Source organism: Megalopta genalis, chromosome 1 (assembly GCF_051020955.1).
Source record: "Megalopta genalis isolate 19385.01 chromosome 1, iyMegGena1_principal, whole genome shotgun sequence".
Classification (NCBI taxonomy): domain Eukaryota; kingdom Metazoa; phylum Arthropoda; class Insecta; order Hymenoptera; family Halictidae; genus Megalopta; species Megalopta genalis.
In genome coordinates this window covers 34,729,467-34,754,388 of record NC_135013.1, presented here as the reverse complement: position 1 = coordinate 34,754,388, position 24,922 = coordinate 34,729,467, and the positions used below count along the sequence as shown (strand labels likewise).

The window sequence follows — 24,922 nt, the reverse complement described above, 5'->3', positions numbered from 1 at the left end:
GCGAAAATGCAATCCGCGGCTTCGTTTACGAGTTATTAACGAAAAACAGTGACCAATCGGAGGCGAGATCGTTTGACGCGAGACGGCCGAGCCAATGAGCGGAACTGGGCTCCGTGCACTCGTTTGGTTGGGCCGCCGCGCGCCAGCCGAGCTCGCCTCTTATTGGTCAGCGTTTTTCGTTGATAACTCGTAAACGAAGCCACGGAGAAAATTTTCGCAAAGGAAAAAGTTGCTTCGAATGACCTCAGGAACCGGCCATTTCCGGATTGCGAGACATTTTCGAGACACCCTGCTTATTTGAAACAATTTTTCTCGATGTAAAATTCGTTTCTCCGAAGCTCTAAATACAATTTGAATTCAACGAAAAGAGTTTCGACGATTCTTTATTGCTGTATTTGCAAAACAAGGCAAAAATGGAAAAGGCAGAGGATCGAACGATCGATCGATCGCGCGTACAATTCGCTAATAATTTCCAAGTCACTTACGTTCTCGTGTTTGAAGAAGCAGAGCATCTTCAGCTCCCTGAAGACCCGTTTGCTGCTCACCAGGCTCTGAAAGACGTTCGGCAGTTTCTTCAAGGCCACTCTCCGACCGTCCCTCGGATCCGTGACCGCCCTGTAAATCATCGCGATATTGTTATTCGGAGCAATTATAGCCGCGATCGAAATCGCGTCCGCTCGGGGCCCGCACGAAGAATTATCGCGGATCTACGGGCCGCCACCGTCCCGCCGCCAGCAGTCCTGCCCCGAAATCTTAATTGCATCGCGAATCTTTCTCCGAGCCGGCAACAACCGTCTAATAACCTCCGTGTCGTTTGTATTCATAAGGATAGGCGCTGCATAAACAGCGCTTTATATGTATACCGAACGAATTTACAACCCGAAATTTTCGTTACGGTCGCTGTTCGCGGCGGTCCGCGCGCGCCGCGGACGAAGTGTCGGTCGTAGCAAATATTTATAGTCGAAGTCATTGCTTTCCGGGAGTAACGGTAAATCCGAGACAAATATTTGCCGGGGCAGGACGCAACGAGGAAAATTATTTTAATGGGGCTACGACGGAGTTTCTCGTCGCGGGGTAAACACCGAATTCGAGACAAATATTTATTGGTGCAACTCGGGGGTCTCGGCGGAACAATTTGCTTCGGTGGAAACGCCCGCTATTTATTTATAAGGTAAACAGCAAAATCCAAGACCGACGTTAACGGTGCACACGCCCTAGCCGTTAATGCGAGAACTTCCCTTGTCATCGACGCCTATCGCTTCTTCGAGGAACGGACAGAGCCGACGCAGCTTTCGATTGCCAAAATCGTGTACCCTCTTCGGGCGGCGTCGAGAGAAAAGCTGCGCCGTTCGCTCGTTTCTCGAGATTTCGCGACCGAAAAATTCGCACAGCCTCGCCGATGCGCGTACTCTCGAACGGCGTACTCGTTGAAAAGATCGACCGATCGGTTTCGCCGGGAAAAATTGCCGAAGCTCGGCTTCCTCGGACAGCGGAACAGCGCGACGATAAATTCGGCGACGCTTTCATCGGTCACGCGAGAACGGCGGATCGAAAAAGCCTGGACGTCTAACAGGCGATCGAGTTCCGATCCCCCGAGTCCCCCGGGGTCCGCTCGAAAATTTCGATCCTTCGATCCGGCGAGGAGAGATCGATGTCCGACCGCGGCGCGGCGAGCGGCCCCCGCGGTCCCCGAAGAGTCTGCGGCGATACGCGCGACTATAAATTTCGAGGTTATCTGTCCATCCGTAAACACGTCCACGGCGGTGTTTCCCGAGGGGTAGGGGGGTCGTCGGCTGCGTTCGGTTGGCCAGGGGGGTTAATAACAGGAGCGGCCGGGATCGATCTGTAATCCGTGAAACGTAGACGCGACGCGAGGCGAGGCGGCAACGGGCGCGGCAACCCTCGCCGGGCCCTCGCGTCCGCGGAATAATTATTGTGCCTGCAATTAGTCCGTTTACGGTGGTTCGATTTCATTGTCAGCCGGTTATACCGCAAACCGACGGATTCCAATCCCTCGTTTCCATTCGCCAGTCAATCTCGTTCGCGATCTCGCCGCCCGCACCCCGCGCAAACCCCCTCGGCAAACCCCCTTTGTGACTTTCATCCCCCGCGTTTCGACCGTCCGCGACCCTACCACCGCTCTGCGTGAAGTAATTTCCAGTTTTTCCGGCCGGTGAGATTGCTTTTTTCGAGTGTCGTCGCGCGCTCTGCGACGGTGTCGGCTCGTTTCTTGCCGCGACGAGCGCGCGGTCATCTTGGGAACGAGGATCCGACGGGGATGCAGCGGTTACACAAGGAGAACGAGTATTTTAACCCTTCGCAGTCCAAGCTGCGTCAATGCGAGATCCAAACCTTGTCTTCTGATCGGCGGTGTTTTCATTTTATACGATTTGCAGTGGCCCACGAAAGTGGTCGCACACCTCTTAAAACTAGAGCGACAGGTGACTGGAATCTTTTTTAGACGACAGCGGAACTAGTCTTCAAGATCAAAATGCTTTTTTTAAATTGTGCCATCCATTTGGGATGACAGAAAGAGTGGATGATAAAAAGGTTAGCAAACGAGAGTTTCTTATCTGTTTTTTGTCTCCCCAAGTACATAATAGCAAAGTTAAAACGAGGCATTTTAATCGTCGTCTAGTATAGACCAGTCCCTTTATCATCTGAAAAAAGAAATCCAGTCTTTTAGTTGAGTTTTAAAACAACGTTGTTACGTCTTAGAAGGTGTAATGTAACATTTTTATGGGCCACTGTATACATATTACGAATTTATGCATATGAAATCGAGCCTGTTGTCAAGTATAATATAGTAATGTCTCCCTTACTGACGCTCAGATTACAATAATGTCTCCCTTACTGATGCTCAGATTACAGTAATGTCTCCCTTACTGACGCTCAGATTACAGTAATGTCTCCCTTACTGACGCTCAGATTACAATAATGTCTCCCTTACTGACGCTCAGATTACAATAATGTCTCCCTTACTGATGCTCAGATTACAGTAATGTCTCCCTTACTGACGCTCAGATTACAATAATGTCTCCCTTACTGACGCTCAGATTACAGTAATGTCTCCCTTACTGACGCTCAGATTACAGTAATGTCTCCCTTACTGACGCTCGGATTACAATAATGTCTCCCTTACTGACGCTCAGATTACAATAATGTCTCCCTTACTGACGCTCAGATTACAGTGATGTCTCCCTTACTGACGCTCAGGTTGTGCACAGAAATGGACAATTTGGGAAGAAGAGATACGATTATTCCAACCTTGCGACTCGCTTTTCTAGTTGTTGACAATCGATAACCTTAAAAAAACGAGCAACAAGGCTCGAACAATCGTATCTTCTCTTCCAAAATTGTCCATTTTTGTAGACAATCGGAGCGTCAATTAGAGAGACATTACTGTACTTGCAATTTTAACAGCTTTCTTCTTCTAAATATAAACGAATCCGATACCGTCGCAATTATTTCGAGAAATAGTGTAACAAATTAGTTGAATATTTACAGGCAACGTAAATAATCCTAACAGAATTAACTTTAATGAGAAAGCTATTTATTGAAAAGGGAAACAAACATAAAGTCAACTAATATTATATATGATGGTTTAGAGGCAACGGTAGGCACAACAAAAAGATGAAATTTTTTGGCCGTAGGAGCCTCAAAAATGGCAACGCAGTGCAAATAAACCATATGCGCAGAGGAATGCTGGTCTACGCTTGTCTATTGTTTAAGGACATCTTGCCCAGATAGACAATCGTCGTTGCACTTCCTCGCCAGATGCGACGCAGCCCATCACAAAACAATATAATACCAAAATTTAAAATATTACGTCCCTCGCAGGGACAACCTTCGACAAAATTTTTAACTCCGCCTGAGATCGCGTTCACGACGTAGCGAATAAATTGCGCCGGTCGAAATTCAACGCACGAATCGGCGAAACGGCGTGAGTTTCCATAGATTTGCTTCGGGCCACACGCGACCGCGCGGACAAGTAATTGCCGGCGTTTCCAAATATCGGGCGACGAACGGACGGGCACGATATCGCGGCACAGATATATCCGGGCAGCTACTATAAATATGTTTGTGCACAAAGGGGGCCGAGGATGGAAAGCGGCACACGCGCGATGAAAGGAGCGCGGCGGCGCGGGCCCCGATAAATCGGACTCGCGGCCGCTGCCGCCGCGCGCGGCACGTGTCCGTCGAGCCGGTCGATTCGGTATTAATGCCAAGTTGAAAACTGTGCGTCGACTATTTAGAAGGATCGCTCGCCTGCTCCCCCGTGCAACACCGAACAATGCCCATTACCCGTTCCTGCGGCGGACAATGCCCGGTTTTTCCGCCGCTTGTTTGCCGCTCATTCAAACTTGAATCCCATCAAATCCCGTTCAAGCTCTGCTCGCCGCTTTAATTCCGACCCGCTCGGATGTAAAATTAAATCGGGCACGGACGCGTCCGCGTCCCACCACACGGAATAACATGTTATCGCGGCACCCCGCGCGCGTCGCGAGCACCCCGCGCGCGTCGCGAACACCCGCCGCCGAAATTCGAAACCGGGGCGCGACGACCACCTCTCGAACAGCGGTTGCTACTTTGTTCTTTCTTCGGCGCCGGAGACTCGAGAGAGTGTAAATACACGGGGAATTTTGCTCGGTCTCGATTCGAGACGGCGACAGCTGCGTCAACAGGAACGCCGCGACGTCGACGTCGACGTCGTCGTCGCAAATGAATCGGTTTTAGTGTCCGATAACGAAGCTAACGACTTCGACCCGATTAGCCGCGCGGCACTGTCATCATTTTTGTCCTGCCTCATAAGCCGTGCCTCGCGCGCGGCTGCAACTCAGCGAACCGACTATGCATGTATGTATGCGCATCGTAGTTTCCCAACCTTTCTCGGTTCAAAGCCCTCGCGGCACAAAGCTTCTTTCTCGAACGCCCTTTCCCGCGAAGCTGTCACCATTATCGAAATGTCCGCCCGTTACTTTTGGACTCTCGAAACTTCTGTGTCGAGAACAATGCTTTCGGAGCAACCTCTGAATCTGCTAGGACTATTATTATTATTTATTCTTCCGTATTTGCTGATCGATGATCTTTGCAGCAGAAATAAGGGAAATGCTAAGGATAAGATAAAAGGGAAATATTAGGGTAAGATAAAATAGACTACTGAAAAGTTACTTTTGGACTCTCGAAGCTTTTGTGTCGACAACAATGCTTTCGAAGCAACCTCTGAATCTGCTAAGACTATTATTATTATTTATTTTTTCGTATTTGCTGATCGATGATCTTTGCTGCAGAGATAAGGAAAATGCTCGATTGAAACGTTCAATTAGTAAATAATAATGATAGCATATAAGGGTAAGATAAAATAGACTACCGAAAAGTTACTTTTGGACTCTCGAAACTTCTGTTTCGAGAGAACTATGCTTTTGGAGCAATCTCTGAATCTGCTAAGACTATTAATATTATTATTATTTATTTTTTCGTATTTGCTGCTCGATGACCTTTGCTGCAGAGATAAGGAAAATGCTCGATTGAAACGTTCAATTACCAAATAATAACGACAGAATAAGGATAAGATAAAACAGACTACTGAAAAGTTAGCTACGCCCATCTAGTTACAATCGATTGCTTGAACGCGTTCGATAATTCTTCGATCTCAAAAACGACACGAAGAATCGAGGAAATCTCGCGCGAAACCCGTCGCGCGATCGAATCCCGCCCGCGTCTGGAAAATTGCATAGAATAAAGTCGATGTTTGCGGCAAGTAGAAACAGCGAGCCACGGTCGGACACCTCGACCAGCCCTCGAAACAATGGCGACTCCCGCGGGAACAAAGGTTTAAAAAAAACCCGGCTAATCTTTCTCTCTCGTTTCATTTGAAAATCCTGGCTCGGGGAGGAAGATAGAGACCGCTTTATCATACGCGAGAGCTCGAGGAGGGCAGGAACCGCGAGTGGCTCGACCACGGACACCGGGAGCGAGACGGATAGAAGAGGAGAGGAGAGAAGGGCAGGGCATGCGGTAGGAAAAAGCTCGTAACTTTCCAGAAAATTGTGGCCGCGCGGGTAAATCGTCCTTTACTCGCTTTGTTCCCCGCGAGCGTTTTTTCGCCCGGCGAAATTTATGCCTGTCCCGCCGCGTTGTTGATAACAATGTTGCGCTATAATGCACGAGGGGGGAGTCACGTGGGGAACCATGGGAACCAGTTCCGTGCCGCGTGTACACGCGCAGGCGCGCGCGCGCGAGCGCACGTGCGTGCGAGCGCGCGCGATAGAGAGAGAGAGAGGAGAGCGCGCGTGACACCCATCGATCCAGGACGAATTTAGCTCGATTAAATTACCCCCGACCGAGCCGCGCTAATTACCGTCCGATCGAATTACCCGGACGAAAAGAAAGGACGATTCCTTACTTGTTGCTCCGGCAGGATCTCGCTTTTCAACGATGCCTCCAACGAGGCTCCCTTTCCTCGCCGGCGACGCGACTTCCTCGTTTTTTTGACGCGTCGCCGCGTCGTTCTCGCGCTCCGACGCGATTCGTCGCGCGATAAACGGGGCGCGGATCTTTGCATCTCGATCGACGGTTCGTCGGAAAAATCGTGAAAAACCGAGACTGTTTGTTTGACTTCGGTCGTCCGAGACATCGGCGTCGGAACTCTCGGTTATCTAAATAGGATTCGCGTGTAAACGACGGTCGAGGAGTACGATTACGTCTGGCGCTGCGATAAGAGCGTGAGAGCAATAATCACGGCGGTCGAATAAAGGCTCCGAGAAATTTCATTCTTCGACGTATTTACGTATATCGCGGCTACAGGCGGCACCTCGCCGAGCTGGGAAAATTCCGGAGAAGAATCGTTTGTCTTCGGCTTTCGACGGTGTCGAACGTGCAACAATGTTTGCTCCTACGCAAATGTGCGTAAATTCGTTGACATTAAGTTTGCGATAATAATCGGAAAAAGTGAACAATAAACGGAAAATATAATAAATATAAAAATAAAGGGGAGAAGTAACGATAAATGGATGGATCTTTCACAGAAATTGCATACATAAGTGATGTCTCTCTTCGACCAATAGCTGGAAGAAATGTGCAATTTTTTAAATCTTTCGACGAGAATCTTTCGCGAGAATTCCACGAGACCGAAGATTACAGCAATGTCTCTCCAATTGACGCTCAGATTACAGTAATGTCTCCCTAACTGACGTTCAGATTGTCCACAAGAATAGACAATATGGGAAGATGAGATACGATCGTTCGATCCTTGCGGTTCATTTGTATAGTTACGAATTGCCAACAACTACAAAAACTAGGCGCGAGGCTCTTATAATCGTATCTCCTCTTTCCAAATTGTGGAAGAATTTACTTGTATTTCTAAAATCATCCCTCTTTCTCAATCCCATCAGTTTTCATTAGAATTCCTGAAAAAGAAGGCTCCGAATTATCGCAGCAAGCCTGCAGAAGTTACAGAAAGAATTTTTGTTTTTTATAGTTGTTGACAATTCGTGGCTATAAAAATGAACCGCAAGGCTCGAGTAATGGTATCTCCTCTTCCCAAATTGTCCATCTTTGCGCGCAATCTGAGCGTCGGTAAGGGATGTATTGTACTTGACAATAGGCTCGATTTCATATGCATTAATCCGTAATGTGTATACAGTGGCCCATAAAAATGTTACATTACACCTTCTAAGACGTAACAACGTTGTTTTAAAACTCAACTAAACGACTGGATTTCTTTTCTCAGATGATAAAGGGACTGGTCTACTAGACCATGATTAAAATGCCTCGTTTTAATTTTCCTATTACAGTAATGTAATTACCCAATTACCCAATTGTCGCTCAGATTGTCCACAAAAATGCACAATTTTGGAAGAGGAGCCTTGCGAATTCGAGCCTTGCGACTTGTTTTTATAGTTACCGATTGTCAACAATTATAGAAACGAGCTGCGAAGCTCGAATAATCGTATCTTCGCTTCCCAAATTGTCCATCTTTGCGCGCAATCTGAGCGTCAATTAGAGAGACATTACCGTATATCTATATATCGCATTCCTTCTATAAATCGATAGAAAACAGCTGCTTTCGGCGCTCCGTAAATCCAGCGTTAGACAATAGAATCTACTTCGAAGCTTCTTCGTCTTTCTTTGTCGCCTATCGCAGCTTCGACAAAAACGTAATCCGAAGCGATCGCGCACAGCGCAATCATGACTCGGATAACCGAGTCGTCGCCGTAGACCGATTAACAGAATTATCCGTGGGGTGTTCAGTTCGTCGTGTGTGTCATCGATGGTATCGAGAGAAGTCGGCGAGTCCGAAAATTGTCATCGCGAGCGGATTCGGAGGCGGGCATTATCTTATCGGGTCCGCTCGTGCCGCAGGGTCCATCGACTCGTCTCGACGCGACGCGACTCGACGCGCCGCACAGATTAAGCTCGGTTCACAGATGCGAGTCACGAACGGAGAAAGGTACGACGACCTTCGAAAAGGGTCAACGCACTTGGCCCTGCCAGCCATAACGGAAGTGAGGCCACGGTTTTCGAGTAGAACGACCCTGAGCGGCGCGGCGCGGCGCGGCGGCGGTCGCAGACGCGTGCACGCTTCCACTAATTTCCTCGTCTCCGATCACGGCTCCCGTCCCCTCTCGCGGTTTCCGCGAACTTCCAGCCGGCCTCTGTCTCCTCTCCCGTCGGCCATTTTTCCCTCCATTCTCTTCGCTTCCTCCGATTTTTCCAGCTTTTTCACTTTCTCGCCGCTCCATCGTCTCGTTTTATCACCTTTCCCCCCCGGCGATCGCGCGTCTTTGATCGTCTGCGCCCGACGTCGAACGATCTTGTTTTTCACGTCCACTCGACGGCAATTCGCGGGCGGATAAAAATTATTACGACGGGCCACGAACGTTGCAGTTTAACGTGAAAAGAGAAGTTTCGACAAAGCGGACACGCGGTTCCCGAGAGAACAATTTCGGAGGTCGCTGCGTAAAATCTGCTGCCGAAAAATTGCGAGCTCCCTGTTTCGAGATCCGGAGGTTCTTGAATTTTTCCTTTCGAGATTCGCCGCGCTTTCGGTGCCGCGCGGAATGCGCGGGGTTTCCGGAAAAATTCATTAGCCCCGCGAAATTACGATTGCACGAGGGAAGAGGGAAGAAATTTTCTTTCGAATCGTTCGCTTTTCGACTCGCCTTTGTGCGCCACGGCGCACGGCGAATACAATGGCACGAATGTGGGGCCCGGCACACGTTTCATTCGAAAGACACGCAAACTTGCGCGCGTTTGACCGTCGCCGGAGAATAAAGGCGGCCAGAAATTCCACTTTCCGCGGAGAGTTCGTTCTTTCGTTGTTGAACCCGCGATCCCGCGCGGCCCGGCAAGTTTCTTGCGGATTGTAAATGGATTGCGGTCGTTTGCGCTGTTACGGAACGCGTTCCGCCGGTACGTACACCGACGAACGAACGGTTGTTTCTTCGAATCGCCTTCGAATCGTCTCAAAAAAGTAAAAATAAAAAACTTAAGTCATCGATTTTATTCTACGCTATACATAGAGACTATATATTATACAGGGTGTTCCAAAAATGTCTCGCAATCCGAAAGTGGTGGGTTCCTCGGGTCACTTGAAGCAACTTTTTCCTTTACAAAAATGTTCTCCGAGGCACCGTTAACGAGTTATTAACGAAAAACAGTAACCAATGAGAGGCGAGCTCGACTGGCGCGAGGCGACCGAGTCAATGGGCGGAACTGGGCTTCGTGCGCTGGTTGGCTGGGCCGCCTCGCGTCAGCCGTACTCGATTCTTATTGGTCAATGTTTTTTGTTAATAACTCGATAACGGTGCCTCGGAGAACGTTTTTGTAAAGGAAGAAGTTGCTTCAAATGATCCGAGGAACCCACTTTTTCCGGATTGCGAGACATTTTTGGGACACCCTGTATATTTATAGAGACTACATATTACTATGTATTCAAATCAATGTACGTCGGCATGCAGCCTTTCTTCGCCGACCGCCCTGAGTTTCTACATATTATTACTTAAAGAAGTGTTAAAACGAAATATTATTGAAATATGGCAATCGATAGATGCAAATGTCACATCTAAGTTGATCAACTCAATGGAAAACACACTTAGGTCTGTTATAAAAGTAAAAGGTGGAACAACTGCCTACGAAAACCTTTAATCGTTCAATTGAAATAACTATCAATTGTTTCGTTCGAATACTTTTGCGAGCAATTTCTGGTACGCGTTTACAATAAATGTACCGTAAAAACGCTATATATCGTTGAATTATTTTCTAATGTTGCTTACGCAGTCTTAAGACTCATCCCTTCTTATATTGTCATATTATATCAAATGCTTCGGTTTAACACATATATTTTATTCATCGAATGTTAGAAACGCGTAAGCGTTCGAATACTTCCGTGTATAAAAACGAGCCGCGAGGCCCGAAAAACGGCGTCTTAGTATGCTCGGATCTGCCGGTTCGAATTCCGAGCTCCGAACATTTCTGGCAGAGAAATTACTGTATTACCCGCGGCGTAATCACAATCGCGCGAAGCGCCGCCGCTCGCCGAGCCGCATGCTTCATGCAGAGACTTCGTTAATACTTCACCGAAAGCAGCCTCTCGCTCCTCGTTAACGAGCGGAAGACCGCCGGTCGGACAGTTACACCTTAATAACCGCTTGATTAAACAATCCAGCCGCGGCCGGGCCGTGAAGCGATGCTCCGCGCCGCGACGCGCCGGCCGCCAATAAAATGGAATCTAAACATGTTTCATTAGCGAGATTAGAAGAGGCGGAACGCTAAGAGATTAAAAGTGCGGCGAGAGTCGTTAACGCGTCTCGCTCGGCGCCCGATGCTCGCTTAATTAAATGACGTTGCCGTTTCCGTTGCGTCGCCGAGCGTCGCCGAGCGTCGGAAAGCGTCGCGTCGCGTCACGAAAAATCGTGTGTCCGCGCTGGTACGCGCGATCGCGTCGGCCTCGCAACGAAATCGAGGGAGAACGAATTTCATTCGGAACGTTGAACACGCGCGGGGGTGGCGGAGCGGAGGCGACGTACGTTATCGCGGGCCTGTTCAGCTTAATCAGCGTTTAATTAAACGGCCCGCGCGCGATATTAATTCGAGCGGCATGACTTACGCGTGTCGGGGGCGTCGCGACGCCTTATCTAAGCGATGCACGCGCAGACCGGCTCGCGCCGAATTTACTATGGGACCGTGTGCGAGCGCCGGCGATTCCGAGCCTCGAACTCGCTCGACGTTTTCTCACCGAATCCAGCCCTCGCGATGCTTCGAAATCTGATTTTATATTTACCGCGACGCGTTCCGTTTTCTGCTCGAAACTCTGACCTCGCGCGTTCGTTATCCCATTGACTGGCAACCACGAGATATCTCGTAGTCTGTACCAAAACTGCCAGCTACGAGATATCTCGTAGCGGGTGCTGCAAGTTTAGATTGACTACAAATGGATATTTGAGTTTGGAACTATTAGGAAGGATCAATGAAAAATGTATATAGTGTAGAGAATGTATTGATTATCAATAAAAAAATACTGTAATACCAACTTAACCCTTTGCACTCGAAGCTATTTCAACCGAAAATATAAAATCATTTTTCTAACTTACACTGTTTCTATTTTATATGAGAAAATGCATTTTATGCATATATGAAAATTGACTCTTGGGACTCGCGCGATAGTTACACTCTTAACAATTTTTCAAATGTAAACTTTGTTAATATCAAAATTATTCTAAAAGGTGATATAACAAATATTAGTAGTGCCTCGGAGTCGCCACTCGAGTGCAAAGGGTTAATATTATTATATTTTGTAAAACTTCGTGTTTTCTTTGAAATAAAACCGTGGCACCCAGGGCGCTAAATTTGTGTGGCAGACAATGAGTTCAACGTTAGCCGCGACAATCGGTCCACGCATATTTGGCCTATCATTGTCGATCGAGTCGTAGCTTGAAAACTGACTCGGATGAAGTGAAGTCGAATCCAATTTAACCCTTTCACAGGCACTGGGAACTATTGCCATCCGCTTTTAGCGCGCGCATGGACCACCAGGCTCGTATATTCCCAGCGTTGAAACGTGCTGCCATCTTGAAAGTTCATATTGTGCCCACCGAAAGGGTTAAACGCCGACGTAGATTAATACGAGGCAGACTCTAGTCACGGTTACCATCCCTTGTATGCCACCTTTCGGGACAGGATCTTCCGACTCGGCTCGATCCGTTCCACCCGAATTGTGGACCCGGAAGCGTGTTGCCGAGCGAATTACGCGGTTCCCGCGAGTCTGACAGAAATGAAATTTCGCTCGACTGTGCGAATCGAATTAAAACCGAACCGGAGTTAAGCGCGACTTTGGACCAAATTAATCGGAAATTTGATCGCGGTTTCATCGGGACTAGTGTACATACATATGTACATGTATGTATCGTGTATGGAATATATGTATATCGGATAATCTTCGGGTTACGCAAACCTCGACGAATTCGGCTTAAATCGAGTCCGATCTAAACCCGAATTATCCGGTGGAACAAACCGGAATTCGGATTTATATTTCATTCGAATTCGACCGAGGCCGCTGCCAGTTTCGCTCATATTCGAACAGCGAAATAAATCTCGAATCGAATTCGGTTCGAATCGAATCGAATCAAATCCCGCTTCGAATTAAGCGTGTTTAAATTCGCGTTTAAACCTCGTTAATCCCGATTCAGATGTCGGTCGAGTGTCCGCGTTCGATCGCCGGCGAGCGTTGGCCGTCGGAAAATCCGATCCGCCGTCGAATCGGGTCGCGATTAGGTTCGCGGTCGATTCTAGTTTCGTCGTCGGAGAGACCCGGGCCGGGCAACACGCGCCCGAAATCACCGACACGGGCGGGCGCGCACCACCGTTTCCGAGAGCCGGCCGACGCGAATGAATAAATAATACCGTCGACAACGAATAGCGCCGACATTCATCGAGTCGCAGCGTGCATTTTTTAACGGGCCGACCGGCCGGGTGCTACAGGTTTAAACAAATTCTGTCAATAATGGAAGCAAGCACGACAACGATAACGCGGTTAAATCCGCTTCGGATCCCGCCGCGGGATGATGTTCGTTTTTGTTTTCCACAGTTTTATACCAATTTCGGCTGTTCTCTTTTTTCCTCTCTCGCTCTTCACGGGAATCGCGAGATAGAAACTGTTGATTCGGCCGATCGCTATTTATACAGGCGTGGGAGGGAGGGAGGGGGGATACGAAATAATAACGATGTCCACAAAAAAACGCGTATTGCCGCGATCGAACGCTCCGGTATTTCGGGTCTTCGGTGTTTAACGGCAACGATTTATCATACCGAGCACCGAACTTATTAATTCGTACGCTTTTATACGTTCTCGCGCTTCGTTGTATTCTCCATTTCTATTATTCCAGAGGGTGTCCCAAAAATGTCTCTCAATTCGAAAGTGGCGGGTTCCTCAGGTCGTTCGAAGCAACTTTTTCCTTTACAAAAATTTTCTCCGAGGCACCGTTGACGAGTTATCAACGAAAAACAGTGACCAATGAGAGGCGAGCTCGGCTGGCGCGAGGTGACCGAGCCAATGGGCGGAACTGGGCTTCGCGCGCTAGTTGGCTGGGCCGCCTCGCGTCAGCCGTACTCGATCCTTATTGGTCACTGTTTTTCGTTGATAACTAGTTAACGATACCTCGGAGAACATTTTTATAAAGGAAAAAGTTGCTTCGAATGATCCGAGGAACCCGGACACCCTGTATGTTCTGTACTATTCTGTTCGTGCTAAACGATCGCGCGTAGGATCGTCGTTGCCTATTAACGATTGTAAAACGATCGTTGTTATACTGTAAACGAGCGTTATACTTCTGTTATTCGGTAACGGGATAACAATGGCCGAGTTTCAAACGCAGCACGTAACTAGAAGAATAGAAGAATTTCAAATCCAATTAACTTCGAGACCGTTCCGCGAAGAAATGACCAAGCATTACCAAGAACGTGCAACCCGGACAAAGCCTCGCGTTACCAAAGACAGACGGTTCCCAAATAAGGCTAAAATGATCGAGTTCATCGGAGAAGTAGTTAAGCAGAGCTATAATAGTTGCCATGAATCACGAGGATATTTTTCCGGAAGCCTACCAAGAAGGGAATCGAGACCCGGAGAACTTTATCTCTCTTTGTATCGCCGATGAAGGAGAACAATAGTCCGGGCAGCGATATATCCTAGGGGAGAGGGGAACGCATTATCATCTTCACCACGTGGACAAACATTCTCTCTCTCTCTCTCTCTCTCTCTCTCTCTCTCTCTCTCTCTCTCTCTCTCTCTTGCCGTGGTCTAGACAGGCATAAATTTCGACGACTCGATGAATTGTTATCGCTATCGCTCGATGGGGACGCGACGATAGCCGTCGTTCGCAACCGATAAAGAAAGCAAAGAGATACATAAATCACGACCGGGAAAAATCAAGAACGCCGTAAATTACGATTAGATTGTGTTAAGTATTTAGCAGTGGCATTGACAACCGGTTAGCCGTGTCCGACGAGTACGCTCGTCGTGGAGAAGCGGCAGTACAGTAATGTCTCCCTAATTGACGCTCAGATTGTCCATGAAAATGGACAATGTGGGAAGAGGAGATACTATTATTCGAGTCTTGCGGTTCGTTTTTTATAATTACGAATTGTCAACAGCTGTAAAAACGAGTTACAAGGCTCGCATAATCGTGTCTCTTCTTCCCGAATTGTGCATTTTTGTGCGCGATCTAGGGCGTCAGTTAGGGAGACGTTACTGTATTTTGTGTCACGACGAGTATACTCGTGAAAAGTACACTGTCTATTTAAATTATAATTTTGGCGAAAACAAAAATATATTCTCGAACTTCAAAATGATTTTTAGGCCAATCCTACGCGAAGGAGTTCGCATTCCTATAAAAATAAGAGCAATTTGAATTTTTAACTTTGATAAGTTATTTCTATTTTATAAATAAGTATATATAAGTTAATAATATATATATATACACACACACACTACACTACACTATATATATAGTGTATATATAAGTTAATAATATATATATATATATATATATATATATACACACACACACACTACACTATATATATATAGTGTATATAATATGTATATATAAGTTAATAAGTTAATAATAATTATATATGTTATTTTTATTTTATATTAATTTGCTTTTTCCCGGCGTTTTTCAATTACTATGTATGCAGTATATGTTAATTACTAAGCACAAATAAATACTAAATATTAGTAATAAAATCGTCAATTTTTCTGATATAAAACCGTCTCTTCGATCGAATATTTCAACAGCGACACTCGCACTGTGTTCGACGAGTATACTCGTCGTCGCGCTATGAAAACGAGGCGCCACAGCTAAACCGGGTCGATCGATCGTCCCCGGTTTCCGTTCGAATCGGTTCTCGAACCGTTTGCTATGCTTCCGGTAGCTACGAGAACCGAGATGCAATCGCGCCAGTCGGGCCGAGAAAAATATTTTCGAGCGAGTTAAAATTGTGGAAAAAAGAAGTCGCGGATAAAAACGTGCAGTAATTTAGCGAGGTAATTGCCGGGGTCTGGAGTGCGCGGCGATCGATAGAGAAGGTCGAAAGGAGGATCGCATTGATCCAGCCGAGGCTGATTCGCGAGCCTGTCTGGCCGGGATTGGCTGGACCGGTCGAAACCCCTGCGACGAACGGCCTCCCACCATTCCCACGGCAATGCGGAAGCCGTGTGCCGTGCCTCGCCGTCCCGTCCCGTCCCGTCTCGGGCTCGGCCCGGCTCGGCTCGGCCCGGCCCGGCCCGGCCCGAGGCACCCTCGGCCTCAAGGTCACCGCACCGCGGCTCAAGGTCAGGAGCTTTTTGCTCCTGCGCCAATCCATCTCGATCCTCGCCAATTTCCGCGCTGCGACACACGCTGCGCGAGCCACTTTCCCTTCGACTTCGAGACTTCGATTTTAGACTTCGACTCTCCGCGCCAGAATCTAACACCAAGCGCGAGCCGTGCTCCCATTTATCCAGGCTTCCGTCTCCTTTCTCGAGTACCGCCGGCTTCGCCCTGCCCCGCTCTCTCGAAACGTCTCTCGCAATTTTTTTTCAGTCGATCATTTCCGTTCATTCTTAACGGATCGAGGACTCTTTCGAGCTCGCTTTTATTTCTCGCGCGCTACTTTTCGCTCGTTCTACTCGAGGACTTTCCACGACCAAAGTCGTCTCTAAGTTGATCTTGTTCGTTCTGCTCTGCATTCGCTTTTTATCCTTCCGAGGAAATAAATCATTTCGAACTCGCCTTCGCTTGCTGTGCCGTCTTTTAGCGTCATCGTCTAGAGGACTTCCACGGAGTTTCTTATCGAAGAAGTCACTTCAACTTCTTCCTTATTTATTCCTCGTCGATCTTAGTTTATTCGCGCGTTGCCTCGTTAACGATGCAAAGACTGCACTCGTTCCTAAACCATTCGCTGTCTCTACGATAACGCATGCTTGAATCGAGAAACCGAATCATAATTAATTGTTACGTAATTTATTATAATCATATAATAATAATTATATAACAATAATAATATAATAATTATATATATATAATTATTATATTATTATTATATAAAATTATTATATAAAATATAATTTAATTATATTTAATTTAAAAATATAATTTAGTTATTATATAAAATATATATATAATTATTATTATATGATTATAATAAATTACGTAACAATTAATTATGATTCGGTTTCTTGATTCAAGCATGCGTTATTGTAGAGATAGCGAAAGGTTTAGGAACGAGTGCAGTCTTTATATATATACATATATATAATAATAATAATAATAAAAAAATAATATAATATAATAATAATTTATTATTATAATCTAGTACAATTTATTCTTCATTTATTGTTTATTATTGTCATTACTATACGATCGCGAAACGTATCTTCCTGCGAGCACCGGGCTCCGGGCTCTCGGGTCCGGGAACGAAAGCGCGCTGACGTCACTCGTTTCCGCGTAATTAGTTGCTTGCTCGGGCCCCGGATCTCGGGTCTCGGGTCTCGGGCCGCGCGGCTCTCGGTAATTGCGTTCGCAGCGCGCCGTTATCGCGGCTGAATGATAGCCGCGGTCGCAGCTGCAGCTGCAGGTGATCCAGTCGCAGCTGTCACCGAACGCCGAAGACATACTGCACCGTGTATCCCGCCGGATACGAACGGTTTAACATACGCGCTGCCATAAGTAAGAATCACGCGGCGGAATACGCGTCCCGAGTACCCGGACGTCCGTGTTTAGTCGAACATCTTGCATTGAACTCTGTCGACTAATTTCTTTCTTGGAAAATCCGTCTCTCGTGATCGAACGTTCGTCGCAACCTCTGCGAGCCGTCCGATCTCGATTTTAAGCGAACGATCGCGTTGCAATGTTGATCGACGATAAAACTGCGATAATTGGAGAAAGGAACGGTACGGAAAATTCCCTCGGATTGTGCATGAAAATGGATTTCGTGCACAAAATTTGGGAAGAGGAGATACGATTTTTACCTTAGAATTCGCATGTTAGCGTATATTATCTTTTGGCTCGATTATTCGAGCTCGATTGTTTCTCGTTTTTATAGTTGTTGACGACAATCGGTAATATAATCGTGCATACAGGGAGTCCCGAAAATGTCTCGGAAATGGGAGGTTCCTGAGGTCATTTGGAGCAACTTTTTCCTTTGTGAAAATTCTCTCCGAGGCTTCGTTTACGAGTTATTAACGAAAAACACTGACCAATAAGAGGCGAGCTCGGCTGGCGCGCGGCGGCCCAGCCAACGAGTGCGCGGAGCCCAGTACCGCCCACTGGCTCGGCCGTCTCGCGCCAAACGATCTCGCCTCTGATTGGTCACCGTTTTCCGTTAATAACTCGTAAACGAAGCCGCAGATTGCATTTTTGCTAAGGAAAAAGTTGCTTCAAATCACCTTAGGAATCCCCTACTTTCGGATTGCGAGACATTTTTGGGACAACCTCTATAAAATAAAGTATAATATAGTATAATAATAGAATAATATAAAAATCGTGTCTCCTCCTCGAAAATCGTCGATTTTTGCGCGGAATCCGAGCACGAATCGGAGAGAAATTGCCGTACAATTTCGAGAACGCGGAAAGCAGCTGAATTATGGCTGCGAGAGCCCGGACGGACACCTTCTGCTATCGTTGTTTCGCGGCGTCTGGTCAGGGACCCGGTCGCGTGTCGACAGTGACTGGCATGCGTGCGAGAGATCGATAACTTTTTCCCCTCCCGGCTCTCGACGCCGCGAAACACGCGCCGCCCGCCCGGTTTTCCGAGTTTCCGCGGCCCTCTTTGAATAATAACCACTGGAGCACGCGCGCGGCTTTCTGCCGCAATTAATATTCAAACGAATAGCATTATTTCAGGCAGAGAAAAAGAATAAAGCTCGGATCGAAGCTAAGACGTCCGCGCTCCGCGGAGAAAAATTCGTTTCCGGTTCTCGCGTGGCGCGCGAATTTCCGATCCCCGATTCCCCCGCGTTGTTTTTCGACGAATAGCAAAGTATGTGGAAGCAAAGAAGAAATAATACGAAATAAATATTATAATAAAATATTATTATAATAAATATAGAAATAATAATAATAATATAAATTCTGTAAAATTGTCCCGCGATTTCGTAAGCAATAAATTCTCCCGAAATCGTTCATTTCTGTTCGCAAGCCGAGGAATAAAAAATCGGAATAAAATCGGGAAATTTGGGTAGAAGAAAAATTTGACGATCTCGGATACAGTAGCGGCCAAGAGTACGCTGTTTCCAAGAGGCTGATTTCGTACGACCATAGCTTATCGGCTTTTCGTACCGTGAATTCGCTCGTAGGCGGAGCAAAAGCGCTGCGGCCCAGAGATTAGGGTTATCGGAGCGAACGCCGGGGGGTGAAACCGCCCGACGACCTTCGACAGTCGGTATTTCCTGTCTCCGGTCCAGGAAACTCGCCTAATAAGACATTCGTTACCCAGTCATCCGGAATACCTTGAATTTTAACGAAGAACCTCGCGACTCGACGAATTACGCGAATTATTAGACCCAACCGAATTACGCGTTTCGGCGCAACGGTGCGACTCTCTTCGGTCGAGCGACGCTAAACTTCCGACTCTGGCGGTCTATAAAAATTCTGGGATCCGGGCGAGGTACTCCGAAACGAGGCTGCGAAGTTTCATGAAAATTCGCCGTTCCGTTTTTGCGAAGAAAAAAAATCGTAAAGTCGATCTTCGTGTTTCAGCCTTCCGGAGGAACGCGCTCTGCTCTCCGAGCGGAATAACCTTGACAATTTCGGCACCGGCCGATGAACTAAGAATTCAGAAGCGTGGACGAACTATATGCGGAAACGGGCTCGTAAAGTTTCGTCGAAATACATCGTGTCGTTTTACGAGAATTCAAAAAAAGGATCGCGATGTCCATCCTCGGCCGAAGGCGCGGCCAAAAAGAAAAAGTTCAGCGACGCTCGGCGTTGTTGTCGCTAAACGCGGACGCGTCTCTTGACATTAAAACCGCCGCGATAGGATCAACGAGGCGCTCCCGATTTAATTACCGGATCCACCGGGCGGGTCCCGGACAGCTCGCAAAAATGCGCGGATTAATTATGAGCGCAATTAGAGGCGGCGATAACGGCCGCGTAATAAAGTCCTGCGAAATCGATCCGGTTCTCTCCGGTCTGTCGTCGTCGTCGTCGTTGTCGTTGGTCGTTGCTGTTCGCGAGCCGAGCCGAGCCGAGCGTGTGCACGCGGGCTACCGGCGGAAGCGCGACCGTCCCATAAGAGGACGACCATAATTTATTCGCGATCAGATTAAGCCGTCCCATTAGCGATAATCGATAGAAACGAAATCTTGTATTTTCGCGATCGACAAGCCGCGATCGGGGGCTGTTCGCGCCCCGTCAATTACACGTACCGGCAATTTATAAATGGCCGACAGAGGAGCCGGGCAGGTGCTGCGCCCAACGACCAACGATATCGCGGTCGGATCCTCGAATTTCAAAATTGCAAACGTCGCGGCGATTTTACATTTAACGTTTCTCTGCGCGTTCGATCTTTGCGTTCGCCGCGTATCGCGAGCGTGATCGATCGCTCGCGAAAAGATCGGTCTTCGCACTTCGCTTATCAAAAAATTCGTGTACCTAGCCGAAACGCGGACAAAAAAGCACGCGGACTTGGATTCCCGAAAAGTTTAGTAGGTTCGCGTTGAAAAATCCTGCAAAACAGCGCCAAAATATACGAAGATCGTCCTTTACGAAGTCCACGAGACTTCGAACGCATCGATCGCATGCAGCGAGCTCGATCTCGATACCACCTCGACCAAAAAATTCAGGAACATTCGCGAAACCCGGACAAATCGCGAGAAAAAACTGCGGCGCCAAAAATATGCACAGTTCGATGGCGAAAAATTGCAGAAGACAGGGTTAAAAGGTCAAAAGCTCTGTATTCGAGAGGAGCGACACGAAGATCGGAGATAACGGCGCGGCGGTCAATCGGGCCGCGTTAATCGAATCGATTGCGACGATTACACACGCTAATAAATTATAATCGAGCTGGCGCGGACGGGGCCGAAATTTACAGGCGGTCGAAAATTTGTCGCGCGAATTAATCGAGCGGCCCCGGCCGGCGTGAACAGCGGACCGCGAAGGCGAGGAGGACCGCGTGTTTCGCGCGCGAAGTATCGAAATAAATGTGGCCACGCGACGAGCGACCATCGGTCTCGCTTCCACGGCCGAATATTTCCGCGCGGGGACGTTATGGGCGGCGAGGCCGCGCGATAAATCACCGCGGAAGCGAACGCGTTCGAGGGTTCTTCGCTGGTTGTCGGCGACGTTGACGAGTTGCCCGCGCCGACGGATTTTCTGCGTTTCGGACAGCCGATCCGTGGACCTTCGAAAACCGAATTCGTTTCCCCCAGGGAAAAAAATACGGAACACCGTCCGGAAAAATTTCGAACGATTTTTCGTCGCCGCGCGAACGAAGGCTTCGGGTTTCTCGAATTTGCCGAATTTTTCGGGCGTTTTTCACCGTCTTTTGAATCTTCGCCGTGATCGAAATTCTCTTCGCGTTCGTTCGCAAAGGCGAGCCTAATTGCAGGGAGAACGAAGCTGCGAGGGAAGACAGAAAACGAGCCTAATTGTAGCCGTCCAGATTGTTTCAAGGTTGCCGGCCGTGGAAAAACGAGTAACGCGCGATGCACGATCGCGAAAGAAGTGTAATTGCAGGGGAGTAAGCAGGAGGAAGACTTCGAGCCGCTCTGACTTCGTTTAATGAGGTCCTTTCATGCCGCGCGCGCACTCGCGAAGAAGAACAAGGGGAAGAGAGCCCTCGCGGAGGCGAGAATGCTCGATGGAACTTCGAGAGAGAGAGAGAGAGAGAGAGAGAGAGGGGGCGGCTGGGACGTAGGAGGAATGCGAAAATTGCTCCGATTCTGCTTATTTAATCTATTGTGCGAGTTCGACGAGAGGAAAATTCGGTGAAGAATCGCGAACAGTCCTTCGTAGGCTTTAAGCAGCTTGCGAAGATCTCGAGGCTGCCTCGGTTACAATTTACAGCGAGGTTTTCTCGCAAGTTACAATTTGAAACAGTGTAGAGATTAAAAGCGATTTAAAGCGTCGGTATGTTATTTTTATCAAGATGGTTTTTATATCAATATTATATCAATTTATATCAATATAATATCAATATTTTATATCAATATTTATATCAAGATGGTTGAAGGAAGAGCGAACTGATTTCGATTCCTTGCAATCGAAGCAGACAATTTTTATTTCGCACGAAAGTCAGCAGTCCGATCATCATTTCCTCGTCGAGCGCGTTCGTTCGGCTACGATTTAAGCCCGCCAACGTTAAAAAGTTCCCACGGGAACGCGACTTAAAGTCAGCTCGAAGTTTCCCCTCGAATCGCGCGATTTCTCCTCGAATCTACCGTCGGGATTTTTTGCTTTTTCAAAGCGCGCTTTTTATTTCCAATCTACCCTATCCGAAAGTAGGACGCGTCAGCTACAATTCGCGTCCTTGAACGTTCGCGAGCGATCGCGGAGAGGTCTGGAAAAAATAGCGTTGCCCGGCGAAACTTCGTCGGGAAGTTCTTATCTAATCGAGCGAAGCCCCGCGCGAACCGATCGCGTCCTCGCGGGCGACGGTGATTGCCGGCATCCTTCGAGAGCGTACGCGACATTAATCGGCATCCGGTCGATCGACAAAAGTCGCCGGAGCGAGCGGAGAGTCGACGGATCGCGGGGAGGAAGCCACGGACCGGCGGCGTCCCGTCGACGAATCGGCGGCGAATGATCGAGTAAGAACGAAACGGTGGAGACCGCGCGTAATTAATACAGTCGATTATGCACGGTGGGCGATAATTTATAATCGACTCGGCGGACACGCGCGCCTCGGAGAGACCGCACAGCCGAGGAACACGCGATCGATTACGGCTCGTTAGTTTGATTTACAGGCATCGGGAGGCTTTCCCGTCAGCCGCTCGGCCCTTAACGACTGCGGCGCCGCGCCGCGACGTTCGCGGCACCGCGAGAACCCTCCTCGTTCCGCGGAACGTCGCGTCCTTTAATGGCGAAACCCAGCGGCCCGAACGCTTCCGAGGAGAGCCGGCTGCTCCGGGGCTGTTTCCGCCTCGAGGACGAGAAACCCGGCCCCGCGGAACCGGAAAATCTGCGGAACAAGTTCACCGGTGCGTCGTTCGCCTTCGCTCGATTAAATAATACCTTCCGCCGGGCTCGATTACTCCTGCCGCGTGCTGTTTTGCATCTCGAGAACGAGCCGCGGCTCGTGGCTGGGCGGAGCGAGACGGAAACGGGCGGGCCGAGGCGGAAAGGGGCGGAGCCGCGCGCCTGTCGCGGGATTCGACGCCTCCCGGACCTGTTCGACCCGAAGCGTATCGGTAGACGAAATTCCGGAATCGGAGAGCAGACTTCGAAAAGCCGAGTTCGTTCTCACGCGACTTCATTTGGAATCTTCGGGAAATCTTTCATGGGCGTGGCCTATCGGCGGAAGCAAACTCGCCGAGCCTAGAGCCAGAGCCGATCGCCGAGTTATCGAGAACACGGGAGAGTCTTCCGCGTCGAGATCCGATCGAGAGCGATCGGTGGGAGGAGCGTCGGGCGGAGAGAAACCGCGATGGGCGTGGCGAGGAATCTAGTGGGCGTTCCGAAGATTGGCTGGCAGAGATCTCCACGGCCCCCGGCGGCCGCGCAAACTACGTTCCCCTCGGTTCCACCGAGAAGAGAGAGAGAATCGAAGTCAATGTTATCCCGCGGACCGTTTCCACGCTATCTATCATCGTTCCGAAGTAGAACAACGGGCGGCGATCGCGGAGCACCGTTCGTCCCAGCCCATTTTCGTTATTGGAAAATTGTTCGGGGGGCGACGACGAGCGGACGGGCGGTCCGCGCGTGTAAACAGTTGCCTGCAGGAGCAGTCCGGATATTCGAGCGGCCGCGAGTTACGATTCCGCGGGCGCGCGCCAACGGAATCGATAGCGGGCGCGGTTTAAACATTCGCTGTTTACAAAACTAAACCGGCGTATCGTTCGTCGAACACGGTATTCATGAGAATCGAGCATCGGGCGGATTCCGAAATAAAAGAGAAGAGAAAAAGAGAGAGAGAGAGAGAGAGAGCGGGTGTCGGAGAAAGGTAATAAAAAGCTCGTCGGAGAGGAAAAAAGAGCGACGCGTTTCGATTAACGTTGTTCTCCGTTCAACTGGAAATTCCCGTCGCAGGAATGTTGTCGGGCGAGATAGAAAAAAAAAAAAGAAAAAAAGAAGCGGGAACGCGCCGGGCGAGCAGCTTCCGGTGACGCGTTTAAAACGCGGCCGTTCCGGATCCGAGTCTCCGCTCCGGCGTTTCCCGCGGCCGCGGCGCGCATCGATCGCCGGAATTAGCATCGGTGTAAGTGCCGGGCGTATTTACACGAATAAGCTCGGGCTTAACTTTCGTCTAACTAGTTTAAACTTAACGCGGAGAAACTGCGGTTCGAGCAGAACTGCCGGGCACACGGGGCCCGCCCCTCGTCGCGGGCGACCACCGCGGGGGAGGAGACGGGAAGGAAGAGAGAGAGAGAGAGAGAGAGAAAGAGAGAGAAAGAGAGAGAGTCTTCTCCAACTGTTACGCGATAATAGAGCGCCGAGCGAGCCGGCGAAGAGAAAGTAGGATTATATGAATGTCTTCTGTGGAAAGGGAAAGAACCGCCGGGTGAGCTGATTCACCGTGTAATAAGTTCAGATTATCATAATCCAGGCTCCGCGCTCTGTACACCGCGCGTTGTGCACACCAGCGCGTGCAGAGGCCCCGGCGATTCGCAGAAAGAAACGCGTTCTTTCCGCGGCGTCGACTTAATCCGCGACGCGTTCTTCCGCTTAATGGAATCGCATTGTTTTCCTCGACCACGGCCAAAGCCTCGTTAAATTCGATTCGGCGCGTTATTAAATTAGATTCGCGCGTGATCGTTGACGGCCGAGGAATCTGCGGGACGCGATTCGTGGGCGGGGCGAAGAGCCCCTGGGCGGAGCGAAGCGCGACGCGGGAAGCTTTTCCGAACCTCGAAAAGCGACGGAAGAAAAATTCCGAATCTCTCGCGGAGGCTCTCTCCGCGCGGCCCGAGCCGCTTAGTCCCGCCCCCTCGAGGCTTCTCTACGTCTAACGCGAAATATATTTCGGAAAAGTCGAAACGATTCCGACTCCGCGCGGTTCTGCGAACGTTCTCGGTAACTCGAACTATTTAGCGAAAGAAAATCGCGGTCCTTAATCACCGAGGCGCACTGCGAAGCGGTCGGCGGAGGCGTGTCCGCCGCGATCCAGGGCGGAGCCAGAGGGAGCCGACATCGATCTAGCCCCGGCCGAACGGCGTGTGCTCTCTCCGAATTCCGGCGAAGCGCAACGACGAATTTGTAAAAGTCGATCGAGAGGACGGGAAACG

The 24,922-nt window shown here is 48.9% G+C and overlaps 1 protein-coding gene across 1 annotated transcript in view; it reads right to left on the bottom strand.

The window, feature by feature from the left end:
• nmo (serine/threonine-protein kinase nemo) overlaps positions 1-24,922 on the bottom strand; it is a 277,179-nt gene that overhangs the window by 102,753 nt on the left and 149,504 nt on the right. Inside the window, 1 exon segment of the mRNA XM_033466160.2 lies at positions 486-615. Within this exon segment, the coding sequence (XP_033322051.1) occupies positions 486-615 (130 nt within the window).